At 41.1% G+C, this 19,763-nt stretch overlaps 1 protein-coding gene across 1 annotated transcript; it reads left to right on the top strand.

The window, feature by feature from the left end:
* The first annotated feature begins 11,936 nt into the window (after positions 1-11,936).
* LOC117551841 (stonustoxin subunit alpha-like) lies at positions 11,937-19,563 on the top strand. The gene is given in 4 exon segments (XM_034224901.1): positions 11,937-12,111; positions 13,120-13,232; positions 15,290-15,932; positions 15,934-19,563. Coding segments are annotated over 3 exon segments (2,058 nt in total). The 5' UTR covers positions 11,937-12,111; positions 13,120-13,132; the 3' UTR covers positions 17,249-19,563.
* The last annotated feature ends 200 nt before the right edge of the window (positions 19,564-19,763 follow it).

Raw genomic sequence — 19,763 nt, 5'->3', positions numbered from 1 at the left:
TATCCTCGTGGATTCATCTTCTTATTACAGACACATGCATTTCCTAACATTTGGACTACCTATGCTGTGAAATGTATTATCTTTTCAATTACACACGGCATCTATTGCACGTCTGTCCGTCCTGGGAGAGGGATCCCTCCTCTGTTGCTCTCCCTGAGGTTTCTCCCATGTTCCCTTTAAACTGTGGGTTTTCTCCGGAAGTTTTTCCTTGTACGATGTGAGGGTCTAAGGATAGAGGGTCTAAGGACAGAGGGTCTGAGGACAGAGGGTCTGAGGACAGAGGGTGTCGTATTGTCATACTGATATTCTGTACAAACTGTGAAGACCACTGAGACAAATGTAACATTTTTGATATTGGGCTATATAAATAAACATTGAATGATTGATTGATTGACACACACACACACACACACACACACACACACACACACACACAGGTGTGAGTGTTTGTATCAGTTCTGTGAAAGTCACACACCCTGACCCCAGGGTGGCAGTTTCATTGGAAGAACATTGAGAAATAATTGTGGTGAAGTAAAAAAAGCAGGAATGTACCACACACACACACACACACACACACACACACACACACACACACCTCTCCCTTTCTCACGCTGCATGATAATAATAATAATAATAATACATGGGACTTTTATAGCGCTTTTCATGAAACTCAAAGATGCAGAGAATTAAGAATTAAGAAAAATAAAGACAAGAGAAAACAAAAAAAAGAGATAACAAAGAAATACTAAAAGAGATAAACAAAACAGAAAATAGGGGGGAGGGGGATGGTCAGTGGTTGAATGCAGTGTTGAACAGGTGGGTTTTGAGTGATGTTTTGAATGCTGTGAGGGAGGAAGAATCTCTGATGGATTGGGGTAGTGAGTTCCAGAGGGTGGGTGCAGTAACGGAGAAGGCTCTGTCGCCCCAGGACTTGAGGTTGGTCCGGGTGGGGAGGGACAGGAGGTTGGCAGCAGCAGAGTGGAGGGAGCGAGTGGGAGTGTGTCTGTGGAGGAGGTCAGTCAGGTAGGATGGGGAAAATAAAGGAGAGAAAGACAAGAAAGAGGAACTAAAGGGCGACAGTACGTCACCCAGTTTTTCAAAAGAAAAGGTGGGTGTGGTCCTTGAGTGGTGGAAATTAGTCTGTTAGCTAAGCGTAGTCCATTGTGAATAATCATTGTAATGTTTTGCTGACATTAAAGGTGGGGTAGGTGTTACGGTGTGTGTAGGAAGCAGGACCCAAATGCAGATTATAGTGACAAAAATGACTCCTTTATTTCAAGGCTAAATTAATCACAAAGACTGAACAGAACACTCACCGAAGACCAGGTCATAACACAAGACGAACCAACAAAGACAGACAGAAAAACCAGAACTTAAATACACACAAGACTAATTATACAAACAAGACGCAGGTGAGGAGGGAGGAGAAAACACAGGGACACCAGGTGAACACAATTGGGTAATAAGACACACCAGGGAAACTAACGACAGGGAACCACAGACAGATCTAAAGACAAAACACAACACAACACAGACAGAAACAGGCAAGACAGGAGGTGAAGACATTTCAAAATAAAACATGAAACAAAAGACAGAAAAAGACAAGACAAAATACAACACAGACAGATCTTGACAGTAGGTACGTTTGAGAAACCGGCTCGAGATACACTTTTTGTTATATTCCATGGAATGCTCTTAACATCCCGATAGCAATGACTATCTGAAGTGCTTCGACAAAAAAAACATTAAAACATATCATCTGTGGAAGCCGTGGCGCTGTAAAAAGCACGACCAATCATCTGAGCCGGCTAAAGTAACTGGATGGCCTACCTGCCTGTCAGCCTTCCATCTGTGCACAAACTTATCTCGTGCCCTCATTGGTCATGTGCACGTTCGTGTGTGTTGGAGGAGGGGCTCTGGAAGGAAGTGGCAGATTTCTTCCGGTTGTGTATTTTCAAAACTACCGACCCCACCTTTAAGTACTGTTAATATCTTCACAGAAAATTCAGAGGTTTTTCATTTCACTCCTCTTTTAGCTGACATTTAATAAATGCAGGCACATTTTTAGCAGCTATTCAATGTTCATACTAAATCAGTTGTCCCTCCCCCTGGTGCCAGGACCAACAGATCCATCTCTAGGCTCCGCAGCCCTGTCCCCCCCATAAGGCTGTGCAGTCTTGCTGTCCATTGAAAGCCAGTTGGCTAGAAAGCTGGACTTCAAGGACTTGATCAGTGACTTTGCCTGTAAGAAGGCTAGGCGCTGGGCTCTTGGTGAGTAAGGCTGAGCCAGGGCTCGTAATAACTGTTGAAGGGCAAGGCTATGGTAACGGTATTGGATCACTACACAAGATGCATGATGAGAAAAAGACTGAGAACAGGTGATAGGCTCTGATTTAGCGCCACCATCAGGCCTTTTCACTTCCATTTCTTATTGTCCGTTTACACTTTAATACCCGCTTATTTTGTAGTTGCTATATTTACTTGAAAAATCTGCTGCTTATGTTTTTTTTTTTGTTATAGCATTTTATAAATGATAATATTGGTGATGTTCACTTTATTTTAATTTAAGAGGTCATGTATATTTAAGTTATATATATTTTGATGCTTGAATGTTCCATTCAAAAATGTTATTAAAAAGGCCTGTTCACCATGAAAGATGACTATTGAGGTCTGTTGTCAGGAATGTTAGTGTTATATCAAATAGTGAATTCTACTGCAGCAGAATGTTGCACGTCTGCACAGTGTTATATGTTCACCGCTCAGTGTCAGTAAATATTGTGCAGTTAGTATTGGACTACAAGATAGATGCAAGCCTGTACAGGTAGAGTTATTCAAAGCATAAATGAGTGGGTTGGGTTCTGGAGGTGTGGTTACAGCATTGTTTAATTATTATCATTATTTTAATAGCAACATTCATTCATCTGTTGTCATCTTATAACTTATTTATCTTAACAGCTATCACTGTAAAAAAAAAAGGATTTAATTTCATCTTACTATATTTATCTTTACATTCTGTTCTTGCATATGTCTTATTATATTTACGTGTATATAGATTTCTGCCTGCACTAATTTATTATTCTTAATTTAATTTTGAATTTATTTTATTGTTTTATGTCTTATATAACTATGTTGCATTGTTGGAGGAGCTCGGGACAGATGATTTTCATTGCCATTCCTACACTGTAGCCTATGTGCATATGACATACATCCTTTGAATCTGAATCTTGGAAACACGTAATTGTTGAATGGATTAACTGCATAGTTAACATGTTCACCCTCTATTGTCTTTTATAATGCACTCTTACATTTAAAACAACATTATTCAAAAGAAAGTTGAATATCTACAGACCTCAAAAAGTTATTTTATGTGTTTTTGTTTATTATTTTTATTAGGGAAGGAGATGCCTGAAAAACACTGCAGTGCCCACCATTTTCTATTTCACCAAAGAACACCAGCCTAGAAGGAAAAGCAGGGTGAGTAACAATGACGAGGTCAGTGACAGTCCTAGTTGGACTGTTAATAGCAATGAGGAGGAGGTTGCAGATGTAGACCATGGTAGTGGTGAAAACAGTCTTGCTGCTGATCAGAGCAATATCATTATGATACAAGACACACCTGAAGAAGCCTTTGTTGTTCCACATGTGGAGCATAATGACATTCCAACAGCCAATGCTTGTGAGGAGGATGTTGGTTTGTGTAGCAGCAGCCAACAAACAAAACACATTGGAGAGCAGGCAGACTCCGCCTGGGTCTTCAATTTGTTTGCTAAAACTGCACTTTAACTGTTGTGCATTTCAAGATAAAACCGTTGAATCTTTGAACCTTTAGTCTTTGAGTTATGTCAGTATATCGCCCATTCAGAATCTGAACGTTGTTAGAAGTGACTCGGCTGTTCCTTGCAGGAATCGCCCTCTGTGAGAAGGTCTATGCATCTAATACTGATTTTAATATTTCATATGTTCTTATTATGATGTGTTCATACTGTCTCTCCTGTGTGTCCTGTTCAGGTCACCAAGACGAGGCGTAACTGAGGAGGAGGATCGCTGAGTCTCTGCTGAGGTGTTTACCGCTTTATAGGATCAGGTCACATGTGTCTCAATGAAACAGCTACTAGTGGCTGATGTCTCTTTTGACTTGTTGGAGAGTCCTGGTTCTTGGATGTGGATCCTAAAGTGTATCATGGGTATTGTCTGTGATGTCAGACTGTGTGCAGTTTGCCCTGAGCAGCTTGTGTGAGCAGCCACCAGAGGGCAGCATGGTGCAGGTTTGAACCAGCAGCTGACAGGAGGCTGATGGGATGTTAAACCCAGCAAAGATAACAGCATGCAGCTCGCTCTGTAGTATGAAACAGATTGATACACATACACACAAAGAAATACAACATGCAGTACAGGTTGATGTGTGGATGGAAATATACACAAAGGATGCACTCTGTTTAGTAGAGGGGATGTCTTGATTCATTTTGAGGTCCCTTTGAAGTAGTGTAGTAGTCTTGGGTCCATTATTCAAGTTTATGTGTCTGTTTATCTATAGTCGTTGTGTGTCTGTTTGTAGTTATTTTACGCAAGCGAGCCCCGATGCATCGGCCAGACATCGCCATCAGCTGATGTTCGACATCATTTCTGCCATCAGCAGATCTGCAATAAAAGGTGACATTAGGCCATGGTTAGTAGCTGATCTTAGCTGATGGGCTAATGTGAATTGCCCACATTGCCAACGTTCAGATCAGGGCTGGGCAATATACTGATATTACTTCAAAGCAGTGGCGTAACAAGGTTGTGATTGGCCCCGGTACAAATATTGTTTTGGGCCCCCCCCCCCCCCCACCCCCATCGCCCCAAACATAAGCGCACGCTGATGCGTTCACACACGCACGGATATACACAACCACTCAGAAGCGCCACATGGCTATCAGACCACCACAGCCTGACAACGGCACAGCGAACTAAGAAGAGGATTAAGCCTGTTTCCTTGATGTGTGTCTCTGGGGAATGGGCTGGGCCTACATAGACCGGTTCCTATAATATAGCTTTTGATCTTGGTGTCGGGGGTCTCAATAGCGCCATAGAGTCCCCTATTGGTTGGGGCCCTTGGGGGAACTGTTGGACCACCACCGGGCACAGCCAAACCCAGCCTCTCCTTCTGGCTGGCTGGAGAAGAAGGTTGCACAGCCACGGCCACGGATAGAGCTTCACTTGTGGAGCTAGATGGCAATGATGGTGGTGTAACAGGTGAGCTATCGTTAGCTTCCGGCTGCCGCTGCCGCTGCACGTCAACATTGCTAACGTTAGCGCTCGATTTCGAGGATGATGTAGGACAAAAAAAAGGGTCTAATTTTGTCAGTTTAGCTGTTACATCTCCTTGTTCTCTCTTGTCCTTTCTCTTTTGAGCGCTGCTCTTGTGCTTGCTGTACATTATAGATGCAAGCTATTACATTTTTTATAATGCTACCGAACTTGCTGCTGCTAGCTACAGTACAGTACAGGTTGATTAAACGGTTCGCTCGTCACGCAAGGTATCACATGACATGAAAGAGAGCAAGGTCATCGGACAGACAAATTACAAATGAATTTAGGTTGCTTGGTTACTTTGAAGACTGCGTGAACCGGTCAATGCCATTGGGGCTCCAAAATAAAAACATATATCACATTTTTTATTTTTTTTTGCATTTTTGTTGTTGTTGCATGGGCCCCTTGCCGGCTCTGGGCCCCGGTGCGTTGCACCAGCTGCACCGGCGATAGTTACGCCACTGGTTCAAAGATTAAATGGTTTTATCGTCATATGAACAACAGTTGTAGTGTAGTTTTAGCCGGAGCTTGAAGTGGGGATCAAAGTGCCATTACGCCCTTATTTACATATTGGCTTGTTTATCAGTAAACAATTATTACAGTGAATAAAAAGCACAGTCCTTCCCAGTCTGCTCCAGGTTTAATTACAGTGCCCTTCATTTGAAATACCAAACATATATCTATAGGTGGAGATGAAGCCCTTCAGAACTTAGATCAAAGAGTGCAGCGTGTACAAAAGATTAGATCTAATAGAGTATCCTACTCAAGGTCAAGTACAAGTTAGCGTACATAAATACACTTTACCCAAGAAAAATGACTTGCAAATAAATTGACAGAGAAAATGGAAAAATATATAAAATACTTCAGCCCAAGGGTTGTGACGAGGTGCTGATCTGGAAGTAGGACTATGTGCATATACTTTATTTATATCTGGTTATTTTGAGAAGGCCTGGGGCCTACACCTGATAATAACTTCTCAAAATATGCATTCCTGAGTAGAGTAACTACAATTAACCAGAGTTCACTAAGTATTAAGCTACATGCATAGAAATAAACACAAATACAAAAACATCAAGGTCTCAAACACAGGTGTATATATATTAAATAAGCCCCATTGCAGCCACAGTCTATGCAGCCATGGCCGTTCCCACCATTAAGGTCACAGAGGTCCGGACCTCCAAGGTGCGCAATCTATGCCTGTGAGCGTGCTGCGCAAGCTGAGATAATGTGTTATGTGGTGTGCGTAGTTGAACCTTTTCAAATTTAAGTTTGTAGCAAGTAGAGGGTGTGTGTGTGTGTGTGTGTGTGTGTGTGTGTGTGTGTGTGTGTGTGTGTGTGTGTGTGTGTGTGTGTGTGTGTGTGTGTGTGTGTGTGTGTGTGTGTGTGTGTGTGTGTGTGTGTGTGTGTGTGTGTGTGTGTGTGTGTGTGTGTGTGTGTGTGTGTGTGTGTGTGTGTGTGTGTGTGTGTGTGTGTGTGTGTGTGTGTGTGCGTGTGCGTGTGTGTGTGCTTGCACATTAGTCTTAAAGACCCCCATAAAGCTCAGATTATAACTCGAACCCTGGACGACAAGATGCATGATAACTTATGAAGGGCCGTGTAGGCCAAAATTCAAACTTACCTCGCACACACACTACTGAAAACATCTGGCCTTGCACACACACTACTGAAATACTCTCACATTCACTACTGAACACCTCACACACACACACTACTGAAAATTAAGCCTCACACATATTAGTGAAAATGAACCTCACACACACACTACTGGAAACCTCTGGCCTTGCACACACACTACTGAAATACTCTCACATTCACTACTGAACACCTCACACACACGCTACTGAAAACATCTGGCCTTGCACACACACTACTGAAATCCTCTCACATTCACTACTGAACACCTCACACACACGCTACTGAAAACATCTAGCCTTGCACACACACTACTGAAATACTCTCACATTCACTACTGAACACCTCACACACACGCTACTGAAAACATCTAGCCTTGCACACACACTACTGAAATACTCTCACATTCACTACTGAACACCTCACACACACACTACTGAAAACATCTAGCCTTGCACACATACTACTGAAATACTCTCACATTCACTACTGAACACCTCGCACACACACTACTGCAAATTAACCTCACACACACACTCCTGAAAAACATTTTACTGAAAGGTTCTCAGTAGGGAATGTGCATGTGTTTCACCTATGTGTGTGTGAGGGGATTCTTGCTGTAACGGAAGTCATTCTAATGTAACGGAAGTCATTCTAATGTAACGGAAGTCATCTGCTAGTGGGTCTCTTTGCTAGCCCCGTTAGCTTCATTAGCTCCAGGCTGCTACTCGGACGTGTTTGTTGTGTTGATGCCTGGTGGAGTATTCTTCATTGAAATATCGCACTTATCTTATGGCTCTGCGGTTCAAACAGACCGTCCATGAATGCAGTTTATTCGGTAAGTGAAATTCAAGCACTTTATTTCTTACTTGTCTTTTTATTCAGCTAACAAGCGAGACGAAGCTACATCTGTGCTAACGATGCTATCCGTAGCATACAAGTTAAAACATAATAGAGAAGTGTAAAACATTAAGAAGGATTATACTGTAAAACACAAGGCTTCTCGGTGAGGTTGGTAAAATAAGGTCATGCTTGTACATTAGTTAGTTTGCTAGTTAGGTAACTGTATGCATTGTTATTGTTAATTTAAAATAGCTATGCTCGACGATACAGACAGCTAGCGTTACATTAGTGTTGAAGAGCAGAGTATGAGATTAACCCATAGATTAACCTCACTATAAGATCTGTGTATCTGAACAATATGAATCTCACATTTCCAGTTGGTTCCAGAAATAACGTTGACGTAGATATTGCAATATGGTTTGTTGTTTGTTACTTAGCATTTTATTATCATTACACTGGAGAAACCGACTTATTGTGGCAGCAGAACGTGAACATGTAACTTAATGCCTGCATTTGAGGACGAAAAATAGCTCAGTCAATGCTTTAGGGACAAGGAAATGATTTGTTTAAATATTAGATATGACGTTATGTGTGCTTCTGTGACAATGAAGCTTATTCATTGCATTACATTTGTTGAAGATGTTTGTCTTTTACCCTTACGTGTGTGTTACACATGAATGGGAATATGGCATAGGACCAGGGCCGGACTGGGACAATATGTCAGGCCGGGAATTATACACCATACATACAATACATACATACAAATCTATAAATGCCTTAAGGTTTCTAAAATATACAATATGTGGTAAATTCAACAGTGGATCCAGCAAAGATTCACATTTTTGCATGATTTTTGTTATTGATTTGTTGCTGTTACTTAATTATACTTTTAATAAATTCAAGTCAAGCTTAGTTACATGTGATGGTAGCTATATGCTCTCTGTGTGCCTCCTCCGCAACCAGACTGTATTCAAACTCTCAAGTACCAGTTATATCTACTTTAAACAATTAAAAAGACAAAATCAACTACATTTATTGATATACCAATCTTTATTTTTGGGGCCTCTTCTTCTTTTAAATTAAACTTTCAGACGTGAGATATTGAAATACAGTAATAGTTTTGTCTATTTAAAAAAGAATGAGCCATTCCTTACAGTTAACTTCATATTTCTTATTGTCTAAAGCATTTATGACACACATTTCCCCCTCATATTCACAGTGTGGATCAATTGAGACAGCGTGCAGAGACTTTGGGAGAAACCTCAGCATGACGGATGTCCTGTCTGTGGGTTTGGCTGGAGAGGACTGAGGTGGAGAGGTCTTTCTCTGGGAGGAGGCCCAGGCCTGATGGAGGAGGCCCAGGCCTGATGGAGGAGGACCAGGCCTGATGAAGAAACCCCCTCACTGCATCTGTGAGCACATACTGGGCTCAGCTGTCACAAACAAATGATGGTCCTGTTTGACTTTGTGTTCACAATAAAAGTGTAGTTTCTTAGTGAATGTCCTGTATTGGTCTTTAATCTGAAATCAGCTTTTCATTTTCTTCTTGCCCCTCTGAGAAAACGGTGAGGCAGTTGTGTCCTTCAGGTATGTCCTTTCCTAACAGAAATGACAAGAAACATGACATTATTGCAGAGCAAGTGTGTTATTTATGAAAGGTTTGTTTATTTAGCGGCTGTAGAAATAATGTATTTTTTTTAATTTTAATGTGTTTTTTTAATTCAGCACTTTGTACTACAAAGATAATCAGATTATGAATGAACAGTCTGCAGTTAATCAACATTAAAATATCTTATTATTAAATAATATTCAACTGCTCGGTTGTCTCACTGCAAGAACCACTTTTACCACGTCTTTTACAGACAATATGTAAAGACAAATGGTAGCAATTCTCACAATGTAAAATAATAATTGCCTTAAATACATTGAAATGTGAAAGCTGATTATAGTTGTTACTTTATCTATTTAAACCAGAACGTTTATCGATTCTTTGTACAGTATGAAAGGAGTCTTTGTACCTTTGAGTCCATGCTGAAGTTCACTGATGTTAGGAATAGGTCTGTCTCTCGTGGTCAGCATCCTCTGGTCTGTCTGCATCACCTGGAAACTTTAAACAAACATATATATATGTAAAGTAACAATGTGTTGGTCACAGACTATTTTTACATGCAAATGTCATGTGATAATCTTTTTGTTATCCTTAAAAAAAAGTGCTGGATATCAAAGCCCTTACTGTATCTTATCAGTTGGATTGTGTATTATAGTTGGGGTCCTTTTTATTTCAGAATCGTTTTTCATGAGACAGTCAATTTAAATATTTGTCCTATGCCATATTCACATTCATGTGTAACACACACGTAAGGGTAAAAGACAAACATCTTCAACAAATGTAATGCAATGAATAAGCTTCATTGTCACAGAAGCACACATAACGTCATATCTAATATTTAAACAAATCATTTCCTTGTCCCTAAAGCATTGACTGAGCTATTTTTCGTCCTCAAATGCAGGCATTAAGTTACATGTTCACGTTCTGCTGCCACAATAAGTCGGTTTCTCCAGTGTAATGATAATAAAATGCTAAGTAACAAACAACAAACCATATTGCAATATCTACGTTAACGTTATGTCTGGAACCAACTGGAAATGTGAGATTCATATTGTTCAGATACACAGATCTTATAGTGAGGTTAATCTATGGGTTAATCTCATACTCTGCTCTTCAACACTAATGTGACGCTAGCTGTCTGCATCGTCGAGCATAGCTATTTTAAATTAACAATAACAATGCATACAGTTACCTAACTAGCAAACTAACTAATGTACAAGCATGACCTTATTTTACCAACCTCACCGAGAAGCCTTATGTTTTACAGTATAATCATTCTTAATGTTTTACACTTCTCTATTATGTTTTAACTTGTATGCTACGGATAGCATCGTTAGCACAGATGTAGCTTCGTCTCGCTTGTTAGCTGAATAAAAAGACAAGTAAGAAATAAAGTGCTTGAATTTTACTTACCGAATAAACTGCATTCATGGACGGTCTGTTTGAACCGCAGAGCCATAAGATAAGTGCGATATTTCAATGAAGAAGAATACTCCACACAACAAACACGTCCGAGTAGCAGCCTGGAGCTAATGAAGCTAACGGGGATAGCAAAGAGACCACTAGCAGATGGCTTCCGTTACATTAGAATGACTTCCGTTACATTAGAATGACTTCCGTTACAGCAAGAATGACTTCCGTTACAGCAAGAATGACTTCCGTTACAGCAAGAATCCCCTCACACACACATAGGTGAAACACATGCACATTCCCTACTGAGAACCTTTCAGTAAAATGTTTTTCAGGAGTGTGTGTGTGAGGTTAATTTTCAGTAGTGTGTGTGTGTGAGGTGTTCAGTAGTGAATGTGAGAGGATTTCAGTAGTGTGTGTGTGAGGCTTAATTTTCAGTAGTGTGTGTGTGAGGTGTTCAGTAGTGAATGTGAGAGGATTTCAGTAGTGTGTGTGTGAGGTGTTCAGTAGTGAATGTGAGATGATTTCAGTAGTGTGTGTGTGAGGTGTTCAGTAGTGAATGTGAGAGGATTTCAGTAGTGTGTGTGTGAGGTGTTCAGTAGTGAATGTGAGAGGATTTCAGTAGTGTGTGTGTGAGGTGTTCAGTAGTGAATGTGAGAGGATTTCAGTAGTGTGTGTGTGAGGTGTTCAGTAGTGAATGTGAGAGTATTTCAGTAGTGTGTGTCCAAGGCCAGATGTTTTCAGTAGTGTGTGTGCGAGGTGAGTTTGAATTTTGGCCTACACGGCCCTTCATAATAACTTATATTGCAGCTATACTTTGGTTTAAACCCATGAATAAAATAGCTAGAGAGCTAAAGTTAATTTCATTCTGTCACTATCTGCCTGTATTGTATTTTGTCTTGTCTTGTTTCATGTTTTATTTTGAAAGGTCTTCACTTCCTGTCTTGCCTGTTTCTGTCTGCATTGTGTCTTGTTTAAACCTGTCTGTGGTTCCCGGTCGTTAGTTTCCCTGGTGTGTCTGATTACCCGATTGTGTTCACCTGGTGCCCCTGTGTTTTCTCCTCCCTCCTCACCTGTGTCTTGTTTCTGTGATTAGTCTTGTGTGTATTTAAGTTCTGGTTTTTCTGTCTGTCTTTGTCGGTTCGTCTTGTGTCATGACTAGTTCGTCGGTGAGTGTTCTGTTTTGTCTTTGTTTAGCACCTAGCCTTGAAATAAAGGAATTCTCACTTTAATCTGCATTTGGGTCCTACCTGCTTCACACACCGTGACACATTCATCCAATGTCAGACCTTTTAACAAAAGTTTCAATGATTTTCTTTCATTATAATGTGAGTAAAAGGTTGAAGAGATCAAATGTATTGCTAGCCCCGAGCCCCACTGGCATGTTTTGGACCTCGGTATTTACAAAATCCTGGATACGGGCCTGTATGCAGCAAACAGTCTTTGCTTTAAACACACATAACGGTGTTAGGCCAGAGCAAAAAAGTGTTGCAGCTTTTCAAATTGACGTACTGCGTAGTGCGCACACAGCGCTACCTTGTAATGCAAGTGTTGGATGTCCCTCTCGTCAAACGGACTATAGCAGAGGATAGTTTAGGTTTGCTAATGGCAGCACCTGACCGCCAACGTGGTGCGCATGCGTCTTGGAGTATCCGCTGGGAATACACTGCTCCCTGGGTAAAGCAATATGTGTTCTTGTTAAAGGCAAAAGGATCAATGGAACATGATTTTAGAGGGCTGAGTAGAGCAGCCTGTGAGAAGTGCCTGTACGCAAATAAAAGTCACGATACGCCAAAGAATAAAATGTGGAAGTGCCGGTACTGCGTAGCGGTGAGTAGTGGCCCACTTCGGGCACTGGTTTTAGCAATAACAACCTAAGACCCAGGCTCCTCCAACAGAGTGACTTTGGATAGACATAAAGGAAATAAAGGAAAATAAGTGCAATAAAGCTGTGAAAGTGACACAATTGTTTTCATAAATTAAGCCAATCACAGCATGTCCCCTCTCAATAAATTAAAAACTTTGTCTGTTTATTTATTTTATAAGATGAGTGATTCATGAATGGCAATTTATTTAAATTAAATATGTCTTATCATAAAAAGTAACGTGTAATAATGGATTATGAGGACGACGAGAGTGTAGTAATGTGTACAGCAGTTCAAGTAGCTTTTTTAAAGTCTCTTTGAATTTGGGCTTGATTAGAGTTAGTGTCAATTTGTGGAGTTTTTGTGTTTCTTTGAGTAAAAAGGTCTAATTGAAATCAAAATGTGAGCATGGTTGGACATGATTACCAAATCATTGAAGTTAACTAACCAGCTGTTGTCGATTATTTTCAGTTCATTCGGAGCGATGACCTCTAAAGGAAGCGGGACAATGGAGGTGGCGGCGCTCGGACGGCCTTTCAGCCTCGGGATGTTGTACGACTGCCGCAACGACTCTCTCGTCCCTGGTGAAGAAAAAACATCACCTTTTAAAAACAGACATTTTATTTTTGCCAGGAACGAAACACACAGATGAAAAGCTATAAATAAGTTATTTAAGATTGTTTGTTGATAGCATGGACTAGATTGTTGTGATGTTGGAAGAAGCAGGTTTGGACTAGCTTGTTTGTGTGAGGCTCAAGTTCAGATTCTGGTCAAAGATCACACCCAGGTTTCTTGTCTATGGTTCAACGTTGAGGGCCAGGGTGTTGATTTATGTCAGAGACAAAGTTACCAGGAACACTATGAAAGACCTCGATTTTGTATGAATTTAAATTAAGGAGGTTAAGTGACATCCATACAGTCAGTGATGGAGAGTACTAATATTACCCATCACATTTTGACAAACATTAAAGTAAATCTGTGTGTCGTCAGCGTAACAGTGGTGAGAGATAGAGTGAAACTGACTGAGCCGGTTGCCTAGAGGTAAAGCGTATAAAGAAAATGTTTTGGGGCCAAGGATTGATCCCTGTGGAACTCCGCAGAGTAAAGGGGCAGATCAGGAAATTTTTTTGGACCAATTCCAAAGGTTGCCCATATCAACTCAAACAGTTGATTGGGATCTGAGGAATGCTTGACATTAGAGTAGAGATTGTTTTCATATAAAATCAGTGTGGTGTGGGGAAACAATGGAAGGCAGCTTTTATTCCAGGAGATGAGCCAATATCTTAACAAACAAAGGAGGCCATTGACAAAAGATTTACCAAAAACATAGAGGAAGTCTGGCAACAACTTGGCACCAAATATCTTTAAATGTTCAACAGAGAATCCATCAGTGCATGAGCTAAAGGACATAATTCAGCTATGACATTTTTATATAAATAATGTCCGCTTAGGTGCCCTGTTGGATAGCCTCCAGGTCTTGTTTGATTGCAGCATGGAGATCAGCACTCTAGACGCCAGTTGTGACGTGAAGTATCCATCTTGGCTTTAACTACCTGCAGGAAAGCCTTCTCATCAGGGTTATTTTGGCCGTTGATGGATGCTGGAGAAAGTAGTGCTGTCCTTATCCTTTGTTTGAGAGCAGAGCTAGCCAAACTATACAGTGATTTTGGTTGAATACTTTTAGTTTAACATGCCATGACTATGGCATAGATATGTCTCATAATTATTTGTGTGAACAGAAAAATAATTTGTGTGTAAATATGTGATTTGTAAATGTAAAACACCACAAATGCATTTAAAAGATTTGCAAACTCACAAATAAATGTGCAAAGCAGAGATTTGAGATCCACGAGCGCATTTTTGATTGACAAATACAAAATGGATTCACAAATGCCTGATCGAAAGTTGTCAATGTTAAAGAGATATTCACAGATCTTTTTTTAATTTGTAAAAACATTTAGCGTATATGCAGATCCGTTTTACATTTGCAAATGTATTTGTGAGTTTGCAAATCTTTTAAATGCATTTGTGGTGTTTTACAAATCACATATTTACACACAAATTATTTTTCAAAAATAGACAAAATGTAAGCCCATACATGAGTCACACAATGTTCTACAATGTGTAGGCTACTGATTGCTGTTATCTGTCACTGTTACCGCTGAACTGGAAGTTATTTGACTTTTATTGTTTATAGGAATAAACTCAGGACGGCTAGACGAAGGTGCTCAGAATTCAAAAACTCAAAATGAACATCTGTTTCCTATAACTACCATAGAAATAACCCAAAATAACCCTGTATCATCGTGCCTGGCCATATCACTTTTGTTATGGTTTTGCTCAACAACTGCGGTGTCTCCACACTGTCAGGTTCCCAACAAGGACGCAGTGTAACAGTCATGAAAATAGTCAAGTACATTAAACTGATTTGTGTCTCTTTGTCTTGTAAGCAAGACAAGCTTTCTCTATTATCATTAATGTTCTCAGGAATTGCATCACTGAGCAAATCATTGTATATTTCAGTTCCTAACAACAGCAAAGCTACAATTATTGGAAAGACGATGCTTTGATTCCCCTTAAAGTTATAGTGTGTATTAACATCTAATCTGGTTCTAGCTTGATTTTGGTTCTTCTTTTGCAGGAATCACTTTGTGGGACTGTGATGACCTTAACAATCATATTAGAGAAAGACCACAGCATTATAATGATTGTGGTATAGTTGCATCTGAATCAATTGAGGACAAATCTTCAGCACTAAATGTTGAAGCATCACTGAAGGCAAGTTTCTTGGGTGGACTGGTAAAGGTTGGTGGATCAGCCAAATACCTGAACGATAGCAAGACTTCCAAAGATCATGCTAGAGTAACACTGAATTACCAAGCTACCACAAAGTTCCAAGAACTGTCCATGAATCATCTTGGGGATGTTAAGAAACATCAGTTTGTGTTTGAGAAAGGAATAGCAACACATGTAGTCACAGGTATCCTTTATGGGGCACAAGCCTTCTTTGTCTTTGACCGTGAGGTGTCTGTCAACGAGAACCATCGAGACATTCAGGGCAACTTGAAGGTGATGATCAAGAACATTAGCTCCCTTTCAATAGATGGTAAAGGCTCGCTGAAAATGGAAGACAAGGACAAAGCAAATGTTGAGAAATTCTCCTGCCGATTCTTTGGAGACTTTTTTATTCAGAAACCTCCGACATCCTTTCAGGAGGCAGTAGAGGTGTACCAAAGTCTGCCAAAGCTGCTGGGAGCCAACAGGGAAAACGCAGTACCAGTGAAGGCTGTTGCCTCTGACATGTTTAGATTCTACTGCCGCTAAACTTGTCCGTCAGATAAGTATAGGATTAGTTGAAGAATGTCAGAGTGTCCTGGAGGACTTCAGTGACCTGGAGATGAGGTTCAATGATGCACTGAGAACCCAAACTGCACAGCAGTTCCCACAGATTGGAGAAAAACTCAAAACCTTTAAACAGAAGTGCTCTCAGTTCAAACTGGAATTCCAACGAACCCTGGCAAAGAAACTTCCATCAATCCGAGGAGGAGGAGAAGAAGAAGCTGTGCTCGCAGAGGAACTGAGGAAGACATGTTCTTCTCCTTTCAACAGCAAGGACCTGAACGAGTGGATGGACTGTAAGGAGAGAGAAATCTACACCGTGATGTCTCTGACCGACATGATGACAAACACCAAGATCATCTCATCTCAAACAGACCTGGACAAAGAAAGCTTCAAAGCAGAGCAGGCTGTGTGTTTTGTCTTCACCTCGCTGGGAAGAGATGAACCGTACCTCTCAACTTTATCAAACTACCTTAAACAAACACCCAAACCAGATGATGCCCAAGATCCACACCCTCCAGATCAATGGTACAACTCAAGAGAAGAATGGGGAGCAATGCGGCATAAAGCAAAGCTCTTCAGTGATTTTGCAGAGGCCAACAAGGAGAACAAGAACATCACATTTCTGACGGTGGGTTTAACAAACGAGACACAGAAAGGTGCCAGCATCTACCTTTATACAGACGGCCTTTCTGTCAATGAGAACTTTGAGCCGCCTTCAAAGCCTGCAACAGTAACAGGAAGTGATATAAACCACAGCAGTGTGACGCTGAACATTTCTCCACCCAGATTTGGAGCAGAGGACATCACCTCCTACTCTGTTGAGTACTGTGTCAGAGGAGAGGACGGCTGGAAACAAGAGACAGCATCCAGAGCTGAAGAAGTCACAGTGAGCGGCCTGAGTCCTAACACAGAGTACAGGTTCAGATGCAGGGCAGAGACACCAGTAGGTGCCGGGCCAGCCAATGAAGTCAGTGGATCCATTCAAACCTTACCCTGCAGCCCTCCTGGAAAACTCCACGTTGAATCTACCTCAGGTGAGATATCAGTCAGCTGGGAGAAACCTGCTGAGCTCGGACAAGATGTCCACGTTTTGAGCTACATCGTGGAGTACGCCGAACCAGACCAACAGGTGAAAGAGGAAGATCTCCACTGGGAGAGGGATCCCTCCTCTGTTGCTCTCCCTGAGGTTTCTCCCATTTTTCCCTTTAAACTGTGGGTTTTCTCCGGAAGTTTTTCCTTGTACGATGTGAGGGTCTAAGGACAGAGGGTGTCGTATTGTCATACTGATATTTTGTACAAACTGTAAAGTCCACTGAGACAAATGTAACATTTGTGATATTGGGCTATATAAATAAACATTGATTGATTGATTGATATGGTGGGAGCTGAGAAGGCGATCATTTCAGGACTTCAGCCAGAGACAGAATACGCTGTCAGGGTCAGGTGTGATTGTGGTGCAGCTGGAAGAAGCAAAGAAAGCATCGCTGTTAATGTCCGCACAACAACACCTGCATATCTTAAAGAATTCCTCAAACGTAAAAGCAAAATCATCAATACTGAATCTCCCTCAGTTTACAAACTGCCTCTGACAGAAGAAGACATGGACGTTGATGGATGCCGGAGGTACAACTTTGGCAAAGACAGCATGAGGCAAAATCGTACAATAATGCTTCTCGGAGCAACTGGATCTGGAAAGTCCACTCTGATCAATGGACTCATCAACTACATCGTTGGTGTAGAGTGGAAGGACGATTTCAGATTCAAGTTAGTTAACGAGGATCAGTCGAGATCTCAAGCTGAGAGCCAGACCTCTGAAGTCACTGTGTACCAAATCAACCACCAAGAGGGCTTTAAAACCCCTTTCTCTCTGACCATTGTTGATACTCCAGGCTTTAGAGATACAAGAGGAATAAAAAGAGACGAGGAGATCAAACAACAGCTTCTTAATCTCTTCTCTGCTGAGCGTGGCATCAGTGAAATTGACGCTGTGTGTTTTGTAGTTCAGGCTTCTTTAGCTCGGCTCACACCAAGACAGGAGTATGTGTTTGATTCTGTGCTCTCAATCTTTGGCAAAGATGTGAAAGAGAACATCCAGGTTCTGGTGACATTCGCAGACGGCCAACGCCCACCAGTTCTAGAGGCGATCAAAGCTTCAGGCGTCCCATGTCCTAAAACAGAAGACGGGCTGCCAGTTCACTTCAAATTCAATAATTCTGCCTTGTTTGCACAGAACCAATCATCTGCTGCTGCTGACTCCAGTGGAGAGGAGGAAGAGGGAGGCTTTGAAAAGATGTTCTGGAAAATGGTGGCAGAAAGCATGAAGACGTTCTTTGTTGCTTTAAATAAGCTAACAACCAAAAGCTTGACATTGACAAAGGAAGTCCTCAGAGAAAGAAAGCAGCTCCAGATCTCAATGGAAAATGTGCAGAAGCAGGTTAAAGTAGGGTTAGCCAAGATTGAGGAGATAAACAAGACATCTGAACAACTTAAACTGCATGACGCAGAGTGCAGCAGAAATGCAAAATGTGAGTTTGAAGTAGTTGTCACAAGGCCTTTTAAAGTAGATATATCTGGCACTGGAACGTTCGACACCAACTGTCAGCTGTGTCATTTCACCTGTCACACAGAATGTCCATATGCCAATGATGCAGATAAAAGGAAGTGTCCTGCAATGGGACCAGATGGAAACTGTACCCAGTGTCCAGACAAATGTCATTGGAGTAAACATGTTAACCAGAAGTACAGATGGGAGTATAAGGAGGTTAAAGAAAAGCAAACCGTGCAGGACCTGAAAGAAAAGTACCTGAAGGCCTCAAAGGCTAAGGGAACTGTTCAGGAAGTGATCGCTCATATGAAGGCTGAATATCAGCGTCTTCAGGCTGAAGTGAGGGAGATCATGAAGAGGTCTGCTGAGTGTCTGAAGAGACTAGGAGAGATCGCACTGAAGCCAAATCCTCTCTCCACTCCAGAGTACATTGACCTGCTCATTGAGGGAGAGAAATCTGAGGCCAAGTTAGGCTGGAAGCAACGAGTCGAGTACCTGATGGAGGTGAGAGGACAAGCAGAGCTCATGGCTAAAGTAAGGAGAGGAGAAAACCTGCTTTAAAGTGAAGAATTTCTAACCAAGGGAGAATTAAGACCAGTGCCAACTTAGACCAAGACAAAGAGCTGAAAGCAATAGGCTCAAGCCATGATAATGACCCAGACATTTTAATGACTATAGATAACCAAGGGTTGGGACCAATAAAGGACCATGTCGTACTTTATTTGCTTACACATCGTGTTTTAACTTTATTTGTCTAAATCACCATGGTTTCAATTTTGTAAACTAACTTCTTACAGCAAAGATGTTTTATGAATGTTGATGAATCTAAAAAGTAATCCTTGAAAGAAATGCTGAATAAGAGATTGACCTGAGTTTTAGAAGCCAGAGGAACAGAAGAGTTAAGTCAGGATATTTTGTGTCTACGAACGACATGTGTGATTTTGTTGTTGATTTTTGATGCTGTGTTGTAACGCCAAAGTAATGTTGTTCAAGCCATGTCAATAAAATGGAAAGAGTTTGAAGCCTAATCTTTCCTCCAATCAGAGTCCATTGCTTGCTGAATGAGAGAAGCCTGAGGCCAGGTTGGGCTCAAAGAGTTCAGTACCTGCTAATCATGAGAGAAAAACTATGAGTCTCGACACTTGAGAGACTGAGAATTCAATATGTTTGCCACATTTTATTTGATATGTTTAAACAATTGTATTTCTGCAGAAGTTATGTGATATTT

The sequence above is a fragment of the Gymnodraco acuticeps genome, unplaced genomic scaffold (assembly GCF_902827175.1).
Source record: "Gymnodraco acuticeps unplaced genomic scaffold, fGymAcu1.1, whole genome shotgun sequence".
Taxonomy (NCBI): Eukaryota; Metazoa; Chordata; class Actinopteri; order Perciformes; family Bathydraconidae; genus Gymnodraco; species Gymnodraco acuticeps.
This window is presented reverse-complemented; position numbering and strand designations above follow the sequence as displayed.